Source organism: Nematolebias whitei, chromosome 18 (assembly GCF_014905685.2).
Source record: "Nematolebias whitei isolate Nwh7 chromosome 18, NemWhi1, whole genome shotgun sequence".
Classification (NCBI taxonomy): domain Eukaryota; kingdom Metazoa; phylum Chordata; class Actinopteri; order Cyprinodontiformes; family Rivulidae; genus Nematolebias; species Nematolebias whitei.
The window spans coordinates 27,431,624-27,450,461 of record NC_056515.1 but is presented as its reverse complement, the minus strand read 5'-3'; the positions used below and the strand labels follow the sequence as shown (position 1 = coordinate 27,450,461).

General features: G+C 37.5%; 1 protein-coding gene across 1 annotated transcript in view; it reads right to left on the bottom strand.

Annotated features, from left to right (window-relative positions):
- abl1 (c-abl oncogene 1, non-receptor tyrosine kinase) overlaps positions 1–18,551 on the bottom strand; it is a 30,269-nt gene extending 11,718 nt beyond the window's left edge. The window contains exons 1-2 of the mRNA XM_037692302.1: positions 18,481–18,551; positions 17,081–17,451 (exon numbers count right to left, since the gene is read on the bottom strand). Coding sequence (XP_037548230.1) covers positions 17,081–17,207 — 127 coding nt within the window. The 5' untranslated portion in view covers positions 17,208–17,451; positions 18,481–18,551. The remainder of the gene's footprint in view (positions 1–17,080; positions 17,452–18,480) is intronic.
- Between the last annotated feature and the right edge of the window lie 287 nt (positions 18,552–18,838).

Below are 18,838 nucleotides of genomic sequence, written 5' to 3'. Positions count from 1 at the left end.
TGTGTGTGTGTGTGTGTGTGTGTGTGTGTGTGTGTGTGTGTGTGTGAAAGAGAGAGAAAACAGCACCTTTATATCGATGAGTTATTTTAATGGAATGGCCGATATCCAATATTTAACTTTAACGCAAATATCGTCTGATACCGATACCATGTCGATAATATCGTGCATCCCTACTTAAACAAATTAAAATAAAGTGCCCACTGACAGACATGCAGACTTTATCTTTGTATTTGTATTCTTTACTGCCAATACTAGGCAATATTTTATGAGAAAATTCAAGATTTCTCCGATATGAAATCACACCATTTTAAGTCCAACATCGAAGGATGTTATGACAAGCAGCCAAAGACTCCGATTTCAGTTTATCCTTTGGTAACACTAACAAGAGTGGTGTGTTCCTCCAAAGAATATTGTAGAATGAAAAACAGATGAGGCCAGAAATCAAGCCAGGTAGAAAAGAGGCAGCAAATACATGAGAGATGAGAAAAGACTATTACAAAAGGTTTTGCCAGGTCATAAAGTGCGGGCAGCACATTTGAGCTGGCATTGCCACACACATCCACATTAATGGCCACAAATGCCACACAGCCTTTTATGAGAAGGTGACGACACACTGACATACAGCCCAGGAAAACGCGCTGAAGAGGGAGAGAGGAAAAGAAAAATCATACGAAATCCACAAAAGTAAAAGAGAAAGAAACAAAAAGAAACAGAAAGACTCTTCTATGGACTGAAGTCGAAGTGGGAAAAATTACAGCATGCTTTGGCTTCATTTCCGAGATGACATTCAATGGTCCAATTCCATGAAGTCGGCCAAAATCCCAACATATCTGTGTCAGCTAAGGGCACATACTTTCTTGCATCACCTGTCATCATCTGAGTGGGAGGTGGCACAAAAAAATGGGGAAATGTATGTCTGGTTTAGTTCTACAAGCTCAGGAGTCCCTCTGCAGGGACTCTCCTGAGCTTTGACCAGAACTAACACAGAAATAAACATTTAAATTCAAAGCCACAATAGACAAACAACAGAAACTTATGGTAAGTTATTCTGATACCACAAAGAATTAGAAGTAACCTCTTGCCTTTGATTTAAAAAACTGAATAAAATTTGATTTAAATAAAGGTCACAATCAAATATCAAACAAACTGGCCTAATTTTTATCTTCATTCTAGCTCTAGGCCACGTGTCAAACTTAAGGCCCGTGGGCCAAATCTGGCCCTTGTGAACATCATATCTGGCCCCCCAAGATGATATTTTGAAAGTCAAATATTTTTATTACTTCTCTTTTGGCTTAAAAAAATAATAAACACTTCATTTAGTGCAGACATCGCCTTACCATTTACTAACAAAGTCAGAAAAAGGGTTACATTTTTCAGTAATACTTCATTTTGATGTGAAAAGAGCTACAAAGAACATCAAATGAGACCGATCACAGTTTTGTTGATGAACCTGTGACCAAGAAAAGATGTTGACTACTGACTTGAGTTAATGAATCGACTGAAATTGGTTCTTGGTTTGGACAAAGTTTTTAACTTTGACCCCCTTTTGTAACCTAGTTTCACACGCCTGCTACGCTTTATATTTTAAAGTGGGACATTCATTAATTTTCCACAGATAGACAAATACAGGCCTGCATTGTTAAATGTTAAGCATTTCCTAATGGGGTCCACACAAAAAATGATTTCCTTATTCTATCTTTTTATATATTAATTTATTTTTCTTTGTTCTAACATGTAAAAATACCAACATCTGTTAGCAGTATAGAACAGATGTTTCATTTCACAATGTCACAAACTATAGTTTTTCTATATTTAGTATTTATACAATGAGATCTTTGTTTCAAACATCAAGTACATTTTACAGCTTGGAGAAATTTTTATACAATGGGAGAAGCAGGAATGGCTCTTTTGATTGTAAATGTTGCAGATGCCAAGTGTCCAGTCACATTCATAAACTGAAGACGTTAAAAAAAATACCAAAAAGTTTCCAATCACGAAAAAACGATTTAGAACATTAGAACATGAGATCTGCCGTTAGTCTTATAACATTAAAGATTCTGTCGTCGTCTTCCAGTTCATTTGATTGTTTAATCTTTGGTTTAGTTTAGATTGTGCAGTAAATTATTCGCAGACTAAAGCTTTCTTGGCTTTTTTTTTTCAAAGTAAACCTTTTGTTCCTTACATCACACGCAAACTTGTGCATGAAGTTAAAGCTTGGTCACAATATGTGAGGTATAAATCGTTTCATTATGACGACGGTGAACAAGACTGAAGTAATGAGAGCAGCAACGAGGTGAAAAGGAAAGTGCGGAGATCAACTCCCCTCTCCTCATAAACAAAAGTTACATGGGCCAGGAGTCAGATTTCCTTGTATTCTCTTCTCCATCTTTTTTTCCCCAAGTTTTTTCCTCTGCAGCCAGCCAGTGTGTCTGGCCTCCTTCACCCTCCCCTGTGCTTATCCCCCGCTTTTCCCTCCCCGTTCTTTAGTTTCCACAGCTCCACTGTTGAGACTTAACACAACCATTCCAAATCTTTTTTAGTTTTGTTTCATTTCCTCATGACTTTTGTCCTCATTACGGACATATCTTCCTCGCTATAGGAGATAAGTCGTGTATAGATATAGGCCAAGGCTGAGCCAAAGTAAAAGCCATAACAAAATAGTCTTACCTTCCAAGTAACAGCTGGAGGATGATGAGAGGCCCTTCTTAGATTTACACCCCACCCATTTTAAGCATATCTCCAACATTTTCATCTGCTTTGGTCCCTTCTTGCTATAAGTGTTGCTTGTTCAGATCAGATATAATTCACAAACAATCACCACCACATATCCAACCGAAAGAAAAAAAATGCTTTTCTCAGCTTCTTCCCATTCGTGTAAATCCTCCGTCTTTCTTTCCTTTCAAAACTTCAAGTGTTATCCGGCGAAGCCTACCAACTTTCTCTTCTGAGCGTCACCATCTTCTCCTCCGTTTGGACAATTAAAGATCTAACAAAAATCCAATAAGGCAGCTCAAGCTCAGAAGGTTGGTAGATTTGTGGAAACGTGAGTTGAGTAGGGCTGTCTGAGCGTGGCCATTCCTCTCTTCTGTCCCCCGGTGAGTTTGCATCCGAAGCACAGGGATCACTCGTACTACAGCAGCCAACAAAGGGCCTCTTTCAAGCTCAGCTTTCTGCACTCAATGACATCAGCTGAGCACTCCTACCTCCAAAAGTGGGAGGGAGAGACTTTCTACGACACACACATACCGACACACACTCTTCATGAAGAATGCAAACAGCACTTCTACATTATCTAAAGATCATGCCAGTGTTTTAAGAGAAAAACGTCAAGTCTCACTTATAATAGCAAAATTATGAAAGTCAGCATAGTTCTAAATTACTTTATTCTTCTTCTATGAAAGCCATACGGTGATGCTCCTCCTCCAACCTTTCAACCCCTTCCCCCCACTCTGTCTTTTTCTCAGTTCTCTCCTCTTCAGTCCTGTTTTTTCCTTCTCTTTCTCCTCTGAAAATGTTTACAGGTTGAGGAATCAGGTATGAAACGGTTACGGGCATAAATAGACGTCTCAGGAGAAGTGCAACCTTTACTAGTTTCCTCTGCACCCCATAAACCACTTTAAATTTGAACATTTCCATTCAACCAACACAAATAGAACTGAAACAAAAGCTGCACGAATCTGTCAAAATGAGAATGTAATTGTTATAGTATGTCTGGTTAAAATGCCACATTTCATCCAATACCATTTTTACTTTCATGGGTTCATTTCATATTATTTCCTATTTAGGTCCATCTAACTGGACATATTACAGCTCGGCATCTGTTGCCATTCTGCGAAAATTCCTCATTCTTGCAGGATAACACAAGAGGAAATAGACAAAATTATGGAAGGCCATTCAAAACAACACTAAGTTCGTGTACAAAACAAGGACCGTCCTTATTGAATTAACAGTCGTACTAAAAAAATACCATATTTGTAAGCTTTAAGTTAGTGCTTTCTGAAGAATGTTCATTCTATTGCAGACTACTGTTCCACATTTGCCATTTTGTCCACTTACGTCATTTGGTTTAACGGGATTAGTTTATCATTACCTTTAAAAAAAAAGTTTAATCTCAAAAACAGCTGCGATGTACTGACTCAGTCAAACAAAAATTTGCCAGTAAAATGACAAACATCCAAAACTGTGTGGGTTTGACTCCTGAGATAAGATATCCCACCAACGGGGAAATGCAGAGAACCTGACCCATGACACCATGACTTGTAGAATTAATGTCAAACCAGTGAATTGGATCAATTTATCACTGGGGTTTTAATTATGGATGAAATGTATGTTAAAAAAAAAAATTCCAAACTCCTTCACAAAAAATAACATTAATAACATTACAATGATATAAATAGTTTTTATGGCTACCATCCAACAATGTGAAAGAGCTGATCCAAGAAGAAATCTACTCAATGTGCCTTTGGTAAGCAACTATGAACTAAAACTAGCCATCCAAAAAAAAAGTAAACAAATAGGACTTGCTAGTTTCCAAACTTCTACAATTCTTCACTGAAAGAAAAAGTAAATGAATTACTGTGAAGAATTGTGTGGCTGTATTAATTAAATCTAAGCACATTATGTTCAGTTCATGCACTTGAATATAAAAACATCCACAATGGCCTTGATATCTGAACATGCTGAATGCTAATCTGTCAGATTAGCAGTAATACAAATCTTGCAACATGCCCTCAGTCTAACTTGCTTCGCAGCAATACCCTACATTGACCATGAAGTCACATGGCACCAGACTCCTACATCATCACTGCTGTGCTGGTATGGCAAACATTTGTTTTCTTCTAATGCACCACACCAAACACCATTTAAGAAGAAATGCAGGCCTCCTCAAACTTTGAGGAAGGCTCATTAACTTACCGCAGTCACTAAGCGTCAGGGAGATGAGAGGATAAGTGCAAGAGAAGAGGGGCTGTTAAAAAATGGAGGCAAGAGGAAAAAAGGTTGCAGATGGAGAGGCATGAGGCACATTGTTTGGAAATGAGCTCATAGCAGAAAGGCTCGTGCTTTATATTGTGGACTAATATGCTAACAGTTAGCTGACGTCTATCCACCCACGATGTGGTTTTTGGCACTTTGGTTCTCATGTGCCCTCTCCTACGTACTAAAACCCTTTCTTTAAACCTTAGTGCAGGAAACGACCTGTATTCCCACAGTCTCCATTACGGATAAAACTACAACTTTTTTTTCTCCCTCTATGTCTTACTGCAATAATTTATCAGCCTCATTCATCACAATTTTTTAAACAGGTTTGCTTTAAACATTGTAATGAGCTACACCATTGTTTGAGGACTTATCGCAAGCCAACACTGGCCATAAATCTTGTCCATGTTATGGAACAGATATTACACTAACACTTCAACCAAACAAGCTTTCCAATTACAGAGTAGAAAATGGTGACAGACGAAGAGTGGAAAAAATGCAGTGCACCCTCCTAATAATTACTTTATACTGCATGCAGCCTATTATTTTATAATTGCGTCTTGTGTCTTGATATTGGAGCATTTGATGACAGTCAAGAGCAGCTAAATATCAAACCCTATGAACCAGGTATTGCGTATGCGGCGTGTTGATGTGTTTACATGTGCGTCTGTTTACTCAGAGCTCTCTAGAGAATGCAGTCAGAGTGTCTGAGGCATGCAGACCAGCAGACGAGGTTAAGGGGCTTAGATTTCCACATAATTTGCAACCCTGTACGATTCACATGAATGAATAGGCACTTAAGATCCAAACAGGCTGCTCTAGTTCAAGGTTAATGGGATAGTTCAGATCTTTTGAAGTGGGGGGTTGTGGGAAGGTTATGAACAATTATTGTCTTACCAGCTGCAGATGGCTGTTTAAATTACCTCAGTTTGGGACAACACCAAAATGAATTGCCATCTTAAAATAATTTAAATCTTAAAATGTCTTCCAGCTCACCTTAAAGCTATTTACAATGCCATCATTTTGCATTACACAATTTATATAGAATACTAGTTGATTGTAAAGCAAACAGCAGCGTAAGCAGCTAGCTGTAGCACTTCTAACGCATTACTAGTAAGAATATCTTATTTTTGTTGGAACACTTGTGCATTGCTAAATTAATGGTGAAGTAAAGGTTTACAAATAGCATTTGTATGAACCACTTTGAAATCTTTGAGACTGGAATAGTTTTAAGAAGACGGCCATTCACTTTAGAGAAAAACAGTTAAATTCTGATAGGATTAATTATCTAACAGCCAACTGAGTGGGGGGACGATACTAAATTGAGGTAATTCAAAGGGCTTTATAACAGGTAAGATAATTGTTTATACCAATTACACAGAATGTAACATTAGGAAATCCATTTCTTCAAAGCTGTGGTATTAGCTTCTGGTGTTGTAATTTACCAATGTTGAAAATAATACAAACCAAAGCCGCTCACATTTACAACGTTAGAAGATAAACAGTAATATATTTATAGGTTTAATCAATTTTCTAAGATATAAACACAAAACATAAAGACTGGGTCAGGCAGCCAGCATGCTGAATTGGCATAGAGTGAGCAGAAATGTTGGTTAAATTAATTAATTAATTACTAATTTTACCATGAAAGCAACCAAAAAAAACCCCAACTACAACCAGATGACTTTAAATATTTTCTGATTTCTCCAAATGATAAACCTTAAAGTGTCAGAAATAAATAGATACATTAAAATCAATTGGCTCGACTCAGAATGCTGTGATTAAAATCATTTTATTATGGCTAGTTATTGGCTTTCTTAGAATGAGTGTAAAAATGAAAAGACTCAAGCTCTCAAATAAGAAAAATACAAAAATAAAGTTACTCCAATAAAACAAATTACATTGTTTCCAGTGCAAATGTAAAACTTTAATACTCCTACCTAAACTTAAGCGACTTAACTGTAAATAAAACGTGATAAACGCTGACAATCTATGTTAATGATAATTTTTTGTACACTGCTTTACTGCTATCAACCTTTAATACATTGGACATTATTTCAATGTGCAAGGGGCCCATTTTTCTGAACAGACAGGAATATAAAAACAGCCACAGATGCATAGAAAAGTGACTCTGGCTATGGTGAAACAGCTAAGGCTTCTCAGTGTCTAAACAGATCCAGATGCAGCTACGTTTACAGGCTCCCCTCTTATCCTCTTACAGTGCAATGAAGATAAATTCAATACAACACAAAAAGACAAGCATAGCAGGAAAGTGAATTATGGCCTGGAGAGGAAAATTAAAAATAAAAAGACAAGAAAACTGGTCAAATAATGCCCATGTGAAGATGGTTTTGATTATGCTCCATTAGAATCATGTTTATTTATATGGATATATATTTAGTTAATGGATGAATTACAACATTTCCAACATAATATTTTCAAAAGGAAAGAAAATTTCTAAATGTTGAATCATTACTGTAAGGCAATCTGTAGGGAAATAAGGGATCTCTGCACATGTTAGCCTTTACTCATTAAAAAAATGGCAACTATGGCTCCAGTTTAGTCGTCTTGGCATCTGAGGTAACAGGTTGTCTGTAGAGAAAACAACAGCTGTGTCTGGAGCTGCCTGCTTGGGCATGGAGCTGGGAACAAGAGTAGTTTTCTTCTTCTCCCCCTCCTTTGCATGCGTGTTTATGTGTGTGCATGGAACCAGGTGGCGACAAGCTCCCAAAGCTGCATTCCCAACTCTACTTGCAAGTTCTCAGTGAAAAATGCTTTGAAATCACTCAACCTCCTTTATGACTTGAGCAATACCATGTTGTACCTTAAATATAGTTCTTAAAAATGTCTGTAACTGAATATTTTTTTGTCAGGAATTTAATCAATCATGGCCTAGATTGTATAACGGAGTGTCAGCTGCTGAAGTGAATTTAAAGGACAAACTCTTGTGTGAATAAATGACTCATTGTTTGTCCTAAACTGACTCTTTCAATGGTTCTGTTCAAAACAGTGTGTCTAAAGTATAAAAAAACACTTTGGTAAAGCTGTTTGTACATTTGGTGCCATTTTAAGCTGCTCTCTCTCTCCCTCTTTGGCCAGGAAACTAAAAAACTTTTAACTTCCTCAATAAATAAAGGTTTAACTAAATCTTACGCTTTTTATCCTCTTCAAACTCTCACATTACAATAAACATTTTAATGAGTTATTGTTTAACAAGGCCAGAAAACAAGGATTGGAGGAAAATTTGTGAATCCTAAAATTAAAGCTCAATGATTCATTTTAATATAATTATCTTAAAATTATTAAAAAGTAGCCACTAATCTAGGCTACACTAAACATAAACTAGGAGCTGAACAAGTTCAGCTTATACTGATCCCTTAAAGGTAACAATGCATTTATTTATTTAAACGGTATTCCTGAATTTTACTGGCACGTGTACCGTATTTTCCGCCGTAAACGTCGCACAGCCCTATAAGACAAATCAGTCCAAATATGTCTAAAAACGTGGAAAAATCCATAAATATGTCGCTTCGCCGTACAAGTCGCATCTATTATGCATCACCGCTAACGCATCGCGTTTGTTACGCGTCACCGCTGACATCCCAGAAATGTGAGCGGGTGTTGTACCAAAAATTGATTGGCTGCCAAATGGCAGCCGCGGGAGCGTGCACAGGAGGACTTTAACATGAATTTAACAAGATTAACACTTAAAAACAATTATTTGTTTGTTTGAAATTATAGCAAAGGTGTGTCTCAGTTTAACTTTTCCTTAATAAATGCACTCAGACAGTTTTCAAAAGCCGATACGCGTAAACATGAATGCGCAGAGGGCAACTCGCCGTCCATTTCTTTGAAATTTAACAAGATAACCACCTAAAAACAATTATTTGTTTGCTCGACTTTATAATAAAGTTGTGTCTCAGTTGAACTTTTACTTACTAAATGCACTTCAATGGTCAAATTAGCTGCATTTCACCAGGGCAGCGCCGCAAAATGCTTCTGATTTGACGGTTGCTCCAGGCAGACGACAGTGGCGGTACGCCAAGCCGACTGTGTCATTAATAGCCACTTTTACCTATTACATGACACAACGGCATGCCACACTACTCCACTGCCATCTAGCAGCTGAAAATGGTAGTGTTCAATATTTTCAGTCAGAATGAATGGAAACGGCCATATCTCAGCCAAAAATTGGTTTATAAATATGTGAAAAAAATCCATAAATACGTCAGCGTATAAGTCGCAGGGCATGCAAATTATGCAAAAAAACGTGACTTATACAGCAAAAAATACGGTACACATATATGAACATACGAGAAAAGATTATGTCAGTACGTTTTTTAGCCAACAAGTGCCTTAAAATAATTGTTTTTTTACTAATCAATCAAAAAACATAATCCTACCACAGCCTGTTTTTTTTTTTCTAAAAGTATGTTAAGCCGAGTCCAAAAAAACAACAAGCTTCAACTGCAATATTTTTATTGGAAGATAGAAAAAGAAGAAAAAAAAAATAAGAGGAGCAAGGAGAAGGATTGCATCAGTTCTTTGCGAGAGGAATGCACAGGAGGTCACATATTTCTCGGTGCTGCAGCAGTGTGCCCTGTGTTTAACTCGCTCACTTTCTCGCTGTGCAGAATATGCAATATTACGCAACGCTTCAATGGTGCAACAGATCTTACAAAAACATGTGATTCTTTGGGAAGCGATGTGGTCTGGCTCAAGAAACACAATGAAGACGTTTTGGCAAAAGCCTATGATAAAACATACTAAACAAAAAAACAGTTTTTATAATAGTTATAATAGTTAAAGGAGTACAGGTGTAATTAATGAAATTAACAATGCCAAACTACACACATTACTATTTGTACACACTGATATGGAGTCATAGTGTTATCGTTTAGTGCCAAACTAGGAAATAAACTGTTATGGCATGCTAAAATAGGAAAACAGCCTATATAAAGCAAGAAAAAACAAGTTTCAAAATAGCAAGACTGCAGTTTAAAAAAATGAATGCAGTGGTTATAAGGAGCAAAGAACATCTTCTGAAAACCACTGGGTGTCACACAAGAGCAGCAGAACTTCCCTACAAAACAAAAGATGCTCTGCTGTACAGTCACAAGTTATTCTTTGCTGCGTTAAATAAATAAATTATTGCTTACTGGATCTCCAAATGACAAATACATATAGATAAAATTATAAGTTAAAAGCTAATTGTCATTTATTTTTGATTTGTACTCATTTTAAATTTAAGGCCAGCAAAACTTTTTGTTTTAACATCTTTTTCCCCCATCAGCCTCTATTGATAGTGTCCTGGTGGTTTGTGTGGATTGATAAAAGGGGAATCTCAGACTATCTTGATTCTTACACTCATCTGTTTGGACTTGTCATTAGGCAGTGTGGACAAAGTGGACTATTTTCCAGGTAGCCAAGAATTAGTGAGAGGAAACGCGTATCAGAAACGATGCTACGTTCAGCCAGGACCAAGTGTGTGTCACAACAAATTAACTTTTCACTGTGGAAAACCGGAGTCAAACCACAACCTAAACCATAACCTCATTTTTTGACTGCTGCTCCTAAAAAACTGTCTTAAACTGTTACAGAAATAAGTAGGCACACTTTTAAAGACCATAACACGATTTAATTCAAATTCCATTATAAATTACTACAAAACAGTACAAAGATTAGATAAGCGAGTCTGTTAAGAACTTTACTGAATCTGTTTGCCCATAAATGTGTGGACAAGTCACATGGGGCTTAACAGCTGGTCTGAATGAGCAATATGATGAGCTGCTCAGTGGGTATGTTCAAATGTGTGTGTGCTCTAAATCGCACAAAGACCCAAAAGGATCATGGGAGTAGAGTTGGTGTCTAGACCGTATAGATTCCTCAAGTTCCACATGAAACCGAGACCGTTAATGGCTAAAATAGAGATACATTCACTTCCTGCACACACAGCGACAACAGCAGCTGCATCAAACACAGAAACCAATGATGTCAGTCGGCACAGGGAGGCGGTACACTGTTTACCTCAAAACTAACTTTACAACGTCAACATATAACCTGGACGCTTTAAGAGAGAAGAATACAGTGTAGTTACTTCCTCGGTTATGTTTTTGTTCACTCTTATCAATCAAAAGGTTTTCCAGCTTACAAAACAATCGGCTGTACTTCCTGGAATCCATGACATGACGGCGACAAGTATGACACGTATTTTTATTAGTTTCACAGCTGGCAACAACTCTCTCAAGAACCATGCTGTGTTTTTAATTTCACTGACAAATGTAAAATTTGCTTCTCTAAAAGCCGGCAAATAATTTAACATTTTACAAACATCCTCCAGTCATTCATTTTACAGTCATTTTTACCTATACACATGGCAAATTATAGTTTGGTCATAACAATAAAACTAGAAAAACGTTGGTTATACGTCTTTAAATGTGTCACCAGTTTAACAGGCAGCAGGTTCTATAAAGGAAATCCCATTCTGAGCAGAAGGAGCCGTATTGTGCCCACACTGGCATGTATCCAACAAGCAGCATGTCAAATGTCTGTGCATTTCCTGTCACCAAATTTGCCTGGCTAGCTGATTAATATAGCATAAAACTTTTTTTTCATCTCATGATTGTATTTGAGACAACTCTAGTAGTCAAATCCCTAATAAAACTGCAAAATATAAAACCTTTAGAGTATATTGTGGTTCTGCTTTTAGTGACTTGTTATGAAAGGGAACTGAAAGCGACCGGTGTGAACAAAAAAAAAAAAAAACAGGCCAGGAATGCAATGAAATGCACCCAGCAGAGATGTCTATGACTTGACGCACGCTATTATCGAAGCCTAAAGTTTACTGTCCACTCAGCAGGAATCCTACAACATGCAACTCAGTCAGTTTGTTGTGTCTTGTGGCTTTCATTTTAAATATTAATGTTAACAAGAACAATTTATTATATAATCTAGATGGCAATCTAATCCCCGCATTGAAAGTCTTGATCATACTTACTGTGATTGCCAATTTCATATACATACTGTAAACCGGTGGCTAAGCTCACTCTAAATATACTACCGTATTTTTCACTGTATAAGTCGCAGCTTTTTGCATAAATTTGCTAGTCCTGCGACTTATACACCAAAGCGACAAATGTTTTTTTCCCCTCATATTTATTAAACTGAGACACACCTTTGTTATAATGTCAAGCAAACACTTTGTTTTTAAGTGTTAATCTTGTTAAATTCTTGTTAAAGTCCTCCCGTGCACACGCCCGTTGCTAACAGATGCGACTTATATGGCGAAGCAACTTATTTATTTATTTTTTTCCACTTTATTAGACATTTTTGGACTGATGCGACTTATACGGCGGTGCAAGGTGGCAAGTACGGTACAACATATTTTTGGATACAGTTTTATCTTCCATTAACTTTGCTCACGTTCACACAGTATGTAATCTTTGGAAGCAGCCCATCAACGTCTTGATAAAAACATTAGGATTCAAAAACACTATGGAGTACCCTTTGTGTTATAAAGTTTAGAATACATGCCAAACCTTTTCTGTTTAACACTGCAATATTTGAAATAAAGTATATTTTACATTACATTTTTGCTACATGGTTTATTTTTTTTACTTCGTAATAAAAGTAACATCAAGCCATGCTACTGGACAAGGACAAACATGCCTGTGGACACACTTGTTTTCTAATTTTACTTTTTTTTTTGGTTGATCCCTTCAGATAACTAGCACAGAAGATTTGGCAAATGTTTTACACTGAATGCCCTTCTTGATGCAACCTGGGCTCAAATCTGCAGCCCCAGGACTGTAAGACTGCAGCACTGACCACCAAGCTACCGTGTTCTGTTTTCTAATTTTCCTGTCAAACACCCAACAAACTTGCATTTTTAATCGACTTGTCTTGGAAATAAAAATTTTATTGCAAAGGCTTCAGTGTAAACTACAGGAATAACAATGGAATATTAATATCTGCAAACTATAATAAAACAGCTAACATAATTTTGACAAAGATCTCTATTGAACTCAGATTTCCAATCTATACGTTTTCGTTTTGGATCAATTAAAAAAAACTTTATATGCTCTAAAAAAAAACCTAAAGATGTGATCAAGTAAATCTGTCGTGTTCAGGCTTGTTATATTAAACAGGCCTGGTAACATACTCCATCTTGTATTTCTTCTATGATTGTTCAGGCTGCCAGTTTTTAAAGGACATTCAGCTACCATGATCACGCATCATAAAAGCAGCTGAAAATGCTGCAGGAGCTGTAGCTTCAGGGAGTTCACTCCTCGGCTCAAGCCTTACAATCTGTGCAAGTTAGCCACTGAGATCATACCATACCTATCCACTGTACAGTACACAAAAGAGCTGAGAACAGAAACAGGTCTTTGCTTGTCTCCTCAGTGTCTGTGCGCTTCTCCCAAGTAGCTGCATGCTGAGTGAACCTGCCTGCTGGGAAGGAGCATGGTGCTGGCAATCCCACTTTTAACTATCTGGGGCTTACGAAGAGAGAAAAACACAAGCTGTTGATGTTGCTCTCCTCTTCCACTGTGGCTCACATCTCCTCTTACAATCTAACCTGCTCATCACCAGAGGAAAGGGGCAGAAAGGGGAAACAAACATACTCCGTTACTAATCCTAACCCAAAATCGACCCATTTACCGACAATAGCTTTCATTCTGCTTTTCTAACCTTCCCTTTTGTGTCTCCTTCTGTTATGCAAGACTGAGTCAGCGGAAAGTGTTCCTGCCAAAGCAATCACAATCCTACACTTTCGTAAATATGTCAGCTGGCTGGACGCAACATTTATGATTATTTAAAACAAATACGGCAGTGACATCTTTATTTGAACCATTTTCTGCTTACTTTTACATCTACTGATGTCTTAAGTCAGAAACGTGTGTATTTTACCCTTGATCCTTCATGAACTAACTGAAGCACGGCTATTTCTTTAAAAAAAAACATAAAAAGTCTACACAAATACAATACTTGTACACCTATATGGTAATTTGTACTAAATATTGAGTGTTAATGATCATTTTTGATATGATAACAAATGTAGGGGGGGGGGGTTTCTGCTCAATTTTTTTTTTTTTAAACCATACAGATGAAATATTCTAGCAGATACAATCCAGGCGCAATCTGCTCATCAGAAGTATTGTTCATTCAAATTTTGAAAACTCTGCCTATTTAGTGCTGAACTTCCCAACAATTTGTTGTGGGACGCAGAACTCAGCTTGGCAAATACCACTTTTGAAAGCCGCCCTGTCTGAAAGTCCCATAAGTCCATCAATGCATCACTGAACTTTAAATTACTGATGCTTTCCTGTGGCCAGCATCTTTTACTGACGCCATCTTTGTGTTGATGATGAACCAAATATGGAGTCTCTCTTTAACCTGAAGGTGATTCGCTTGCGATTCATCACAAGACAAGACAATTTTTCATTTCAGCTCAATTTATATTACAATGAATTAACCAAGAGAAGGCAGCAGTGTTTCTGAATTCCACCCCACCCACCCACCCCCAATGGTAGTGTTTGAAGCTCCAGAGAGTCCATGCAAAATAAAAGCCAGAATGGTCCTGTATTTGGCCCCATCCATCTTCCCATCAATTCTGACCATCTTCTCTGTCCCTGCTGACGAAAAGCAGGCCCAAACCATGATGCTGCCACCACCATGTTTGACAGTGGGGATGGTGTGTTCAGGGTGATGAGCTGTGTTGCTTTTACGCAAAACATATCATTTTGCATTGCGGCCAAACAGTTTGATTTTGGTTTCATGTGACCAGAGCACCTTCTTCCACATGTTTGGTGTGTCTCCCAGGTGCTTGTGGCAAACTTTAAACAACACTTTTTATGGATATCTTTGAGAAATGGCTTTCTTCTTGCCATTCTTCCATAAAGGCCAGATTTGTGCAGTGCATGACTGATTGTTGTTCTATGGACAGACTCTGCCACCTCAGCTGTAGATCTCTGCAGTTCATCCAGAGTGATCATGGGCCTTTTGGCTGCATCTCTGATTGGTCTTCTCCTTGTTCGAGATGAAAGTTTAGAGGGACGGTCGGGTCTTGGTAGATTTGCAGTGGTCTGATACTCCTTCCATTTCAATATGATTGCTTGCACAGTGCTCCTTGGGATGTTTAAAGCTTGGGAAATCTTTTTGTATCCAAATCCGGCTTTAAACTTCTCCACAACAGTATCTCGGACCTGCCTGGTGTGTTCCTTGGTCTTCATGATGTTCTCTGCTCTTTGAACAGAACCCAGAGACTATCACAGAGCAGGTGCATTTATACGGAGACTTGATTACACACAGGTGGATTCTATTCATCATCATCAGTCATTTGGGACAACATTGGATCATTCATAGATCCTCACTGAACTTCTGGAGTGAGTTTGCTGCACTGAAAGTAAAGGGGCCCAATAATATTGCACGTCCCACTTTTCAGTTTTTTATTTGTTAAAAAAGTTTGACACATCCAATAAATTTCATTCCACTTCACAATTGTGTCCCACTTGTTGTTGATTCTTCACAAAAAATTAAAATTGTATATCTTTATGTTTGAAGCCTGAAATGTGGCAAAAGGTTGAAAAGTTCAAGGGGGGCGAATACTTTCGCAAGGCACTGTATATATCAGTCATATTTTTTTTCTGTGAAATATTTAAAAAATTGAATAACCTTTATTTTGTAATCTGGACATACTAGTACATTTTCATGTTTCCCATTTGCTCAGATTGCCACAGCCAGGGTTATGCTTTGTAAAAGTATGCTTTATTAAAGCATACTTTTAGAGTCTCATCCTCTGCAAGTTTCACGAGTGACATATGGAGCTCGGACGTCAGTCCTGTGTCGATGCTGAGTTTAACAGCTCACTGGTTGGATGCCGATTTTCAACTTCATAAAGCTGTTCTGCATACCCAGGAGTTTTCTGACTCCCACACTTTAGCAGACACATTTGAAAAAAATGTTTCAAACATGGCATAATCCAAAAGACAAGATACACATGATACTGAGAGATAATGCCCAAAACATGGTGAAAGCTATGACAGATGTTGGGTTACCAAGTTTGGGGTGTATGGCGCACACCCTGCAGCTGGCACTCCATGATGCAGTGCTGTCACAGTGCAGACTAGTGCATACTATTATAAGGTTATAGTATTTTGGTTTAAATTTATGTCGGACATAAACATCAAATGTACAGAATAACGATTCATACTGGTACATAAATTATATACAGGTAAGTTTGATCATATTAATGTCACATAAAGTGTCAACACAGCTGTGAACTGTTAGAGATTAGAACAAATAAAAGTTATTACAAGACGAAAAGTTCATGCAGTCCTTTTATATTAAACAAAAATATATATTGTAGCATCAAGTACCCTAAAATAATTACAGTTGTGATACTAGTGAATTCACAACACAAACCCAGTAGGAAAGCTGGTTTTGAATAAAACCAATGTTACATTACACCGACTGTGATTTAATCAGTTAACCACAGCTGAGATTGGATCAGCACATCTTGACTGCAATTTGTTGCACGTTTTTTCACTTCACAGCACCAGTTAGTTATTGATTCCTTCACAAGAGTATTCTACAGCTCTCCAAAATATAAGAAAACCCTGCAGACTTTACATATCAAGTTTTTACAGAGAAATATAATCTTGTGATCATATGTTCAAATGTGTTGTTATAGCATGTTTTAACGGCCACTCTAGCATTTTTTTTATCCACTTGGCTAGATGCAGTTTTAATATATGTATGTATATATATATATATATATATATATATATATATATACGATCTTAATGAAAAAAGACTAACGGTACTACAGACAAGAAAACGTTTGGTACAAACTGTAGTATAAGCTGTCCATAATCATCACTTTATTTTAATTTTGGTTGAGAACCTGGACCCTAACAATGATAAAGCTTCTTAAAATAGTTACTAACTAAAGGTGCCAGATCTCCTTGTTGCAGAAAAGCAATAAAAAATGTGATTTTAACTAAAGAAAACATGACGCTTGCTGAACTACCACATACATGAAAACTCATTAATGATAATTGGAAATAATCATTGAAAGTGTTTATAAAAAGTTTGATCTTACCATGCCGATCAAAAACATTCCAGGGCTGGCTCACATGACGTGATGACTCCCTCTTCCCCCCCTTGATGAAGGCATGAAAACTGGGTCTCCTCTGGTCCCCTACAAACTTACCCGGCTGCTGCCCCATAAGGGCAGGATGCCAGGCTGTAGCCGGGACTCTCCAAGCTGGTACCACTTGCTCACTGTCCAACTGTTGGGCTGCAGGCAAGGAGAGGATCAGGAGAACATAGAAGACCCGTTCTCCGTCTCAGACTATCCACTCCAAGAAAACAAGTGGTACAGGTCTCATGAGCAGATCCAAATTACTCCAGTATGTCCTTATGGATCATGGATTAATGGAGTCCAGGTCCCTCAAATGACAAAAACGGTACCTAAAAGGAAAAATAAGAATAATGACTCACAGGTGATTTTAACAAAAACAAAAGTATGTTTGATCTGATCCATACGATTTTATATACTATTTGCCAAATCACTTGAAATAATCCAAGCTTGGATGTTGCAAATTAGAAAAAAAAATAAAATAAATGATGCGGTCTTTAAAGAGTCTTGTCCTAACATGTTTCAACAGATCGGACAAAGGTGATTACTCTGACCAAGTTTGTATTGATTTGCTGTGACTGCAGAATCAAAAAAGGGACAAATCAGCAGAAAACACACACAAGCAAAATACTTTCCGAGGCTTATCATAGGGTATGTTTACTGTCAGATTGTCCAACTTTCTTCTTCCTGTGTTGCATCAAGACAACTCTAACTAAACCTGTTATTTAAGTCTAGTTCCTTTTTTTAAAGAACACACTGGCATCAGATAACCTTAGTTTATTGCAGCCTGCAGGTAACTATCAGGGAATTAGGTTTTGACCAGAGAGAAAACAAAAAGCTGCAGAAATAAAAGATTAATGCAACACATTTAGTAAAGCATTGTTACTTTTTATCCAACACAACAACTGCACAACTTCCATATAATTTTTTTTTCTTATGTTTTGGTAGATTTAGTAGTTTTTCTATTTATAAGCTTTAGTTACATTTTATTTTTTAGTTATTGTTTTTGACTGACAATTTGCATATAGATTAAGCAACATAAACAGTGCACCTTTTTAACAGTATTTTACTGTTTGCTATGCAAGGTATGCCAAATAAAGAAACTTTGACTTTTAATTTGAAGGTGCTGCCACTGAGAATAACTTTTTTTTTATTTCTTTATATAACCGAGCAGCACTCTGCTTGTTTAAATACTCAGGTTTACATATTGTTAAACATGTCTGAATGCAAAACTAATTATAGAGACTGCCTACAGTCCAAATTAACATTAAAGCAGCGTTATGAACAGCTGATCAATAACAAGAAGCGAATTTTAACGCTTGATAAAACGTGTTCTTATAAGACGTGTGTATGAAACTTACACGACTGCAAAACCATTTAAATAGTTGGTTAGCCGGCGACCTCCAGCTAACGTTGAAGATAGCCATGGAAGCTGGTGGAGCCTCTGAATGCACGTCGAGCAGTCAACAGTTGGCTCCCAGCTAACAACCTCCAACAAGCGCACTAAAACGTCTCCCAACAAACATGCACGAAGACCATACTTTCAGATTTTGCTGTACGAAATCACAGCAAACAGTTTGTCTCAAACTTCCGTGTCCACTTTTTTTTTCCCCGTCTCGCTGTCGCTGAGCTTCTCCCCCTGAGCAGAGACTTTAAATCAGGCGAAGAAGAAGAAGTAGTAGTTTAGGGAACTCTCCCGGGGCCAGAGCCCAAACAAAC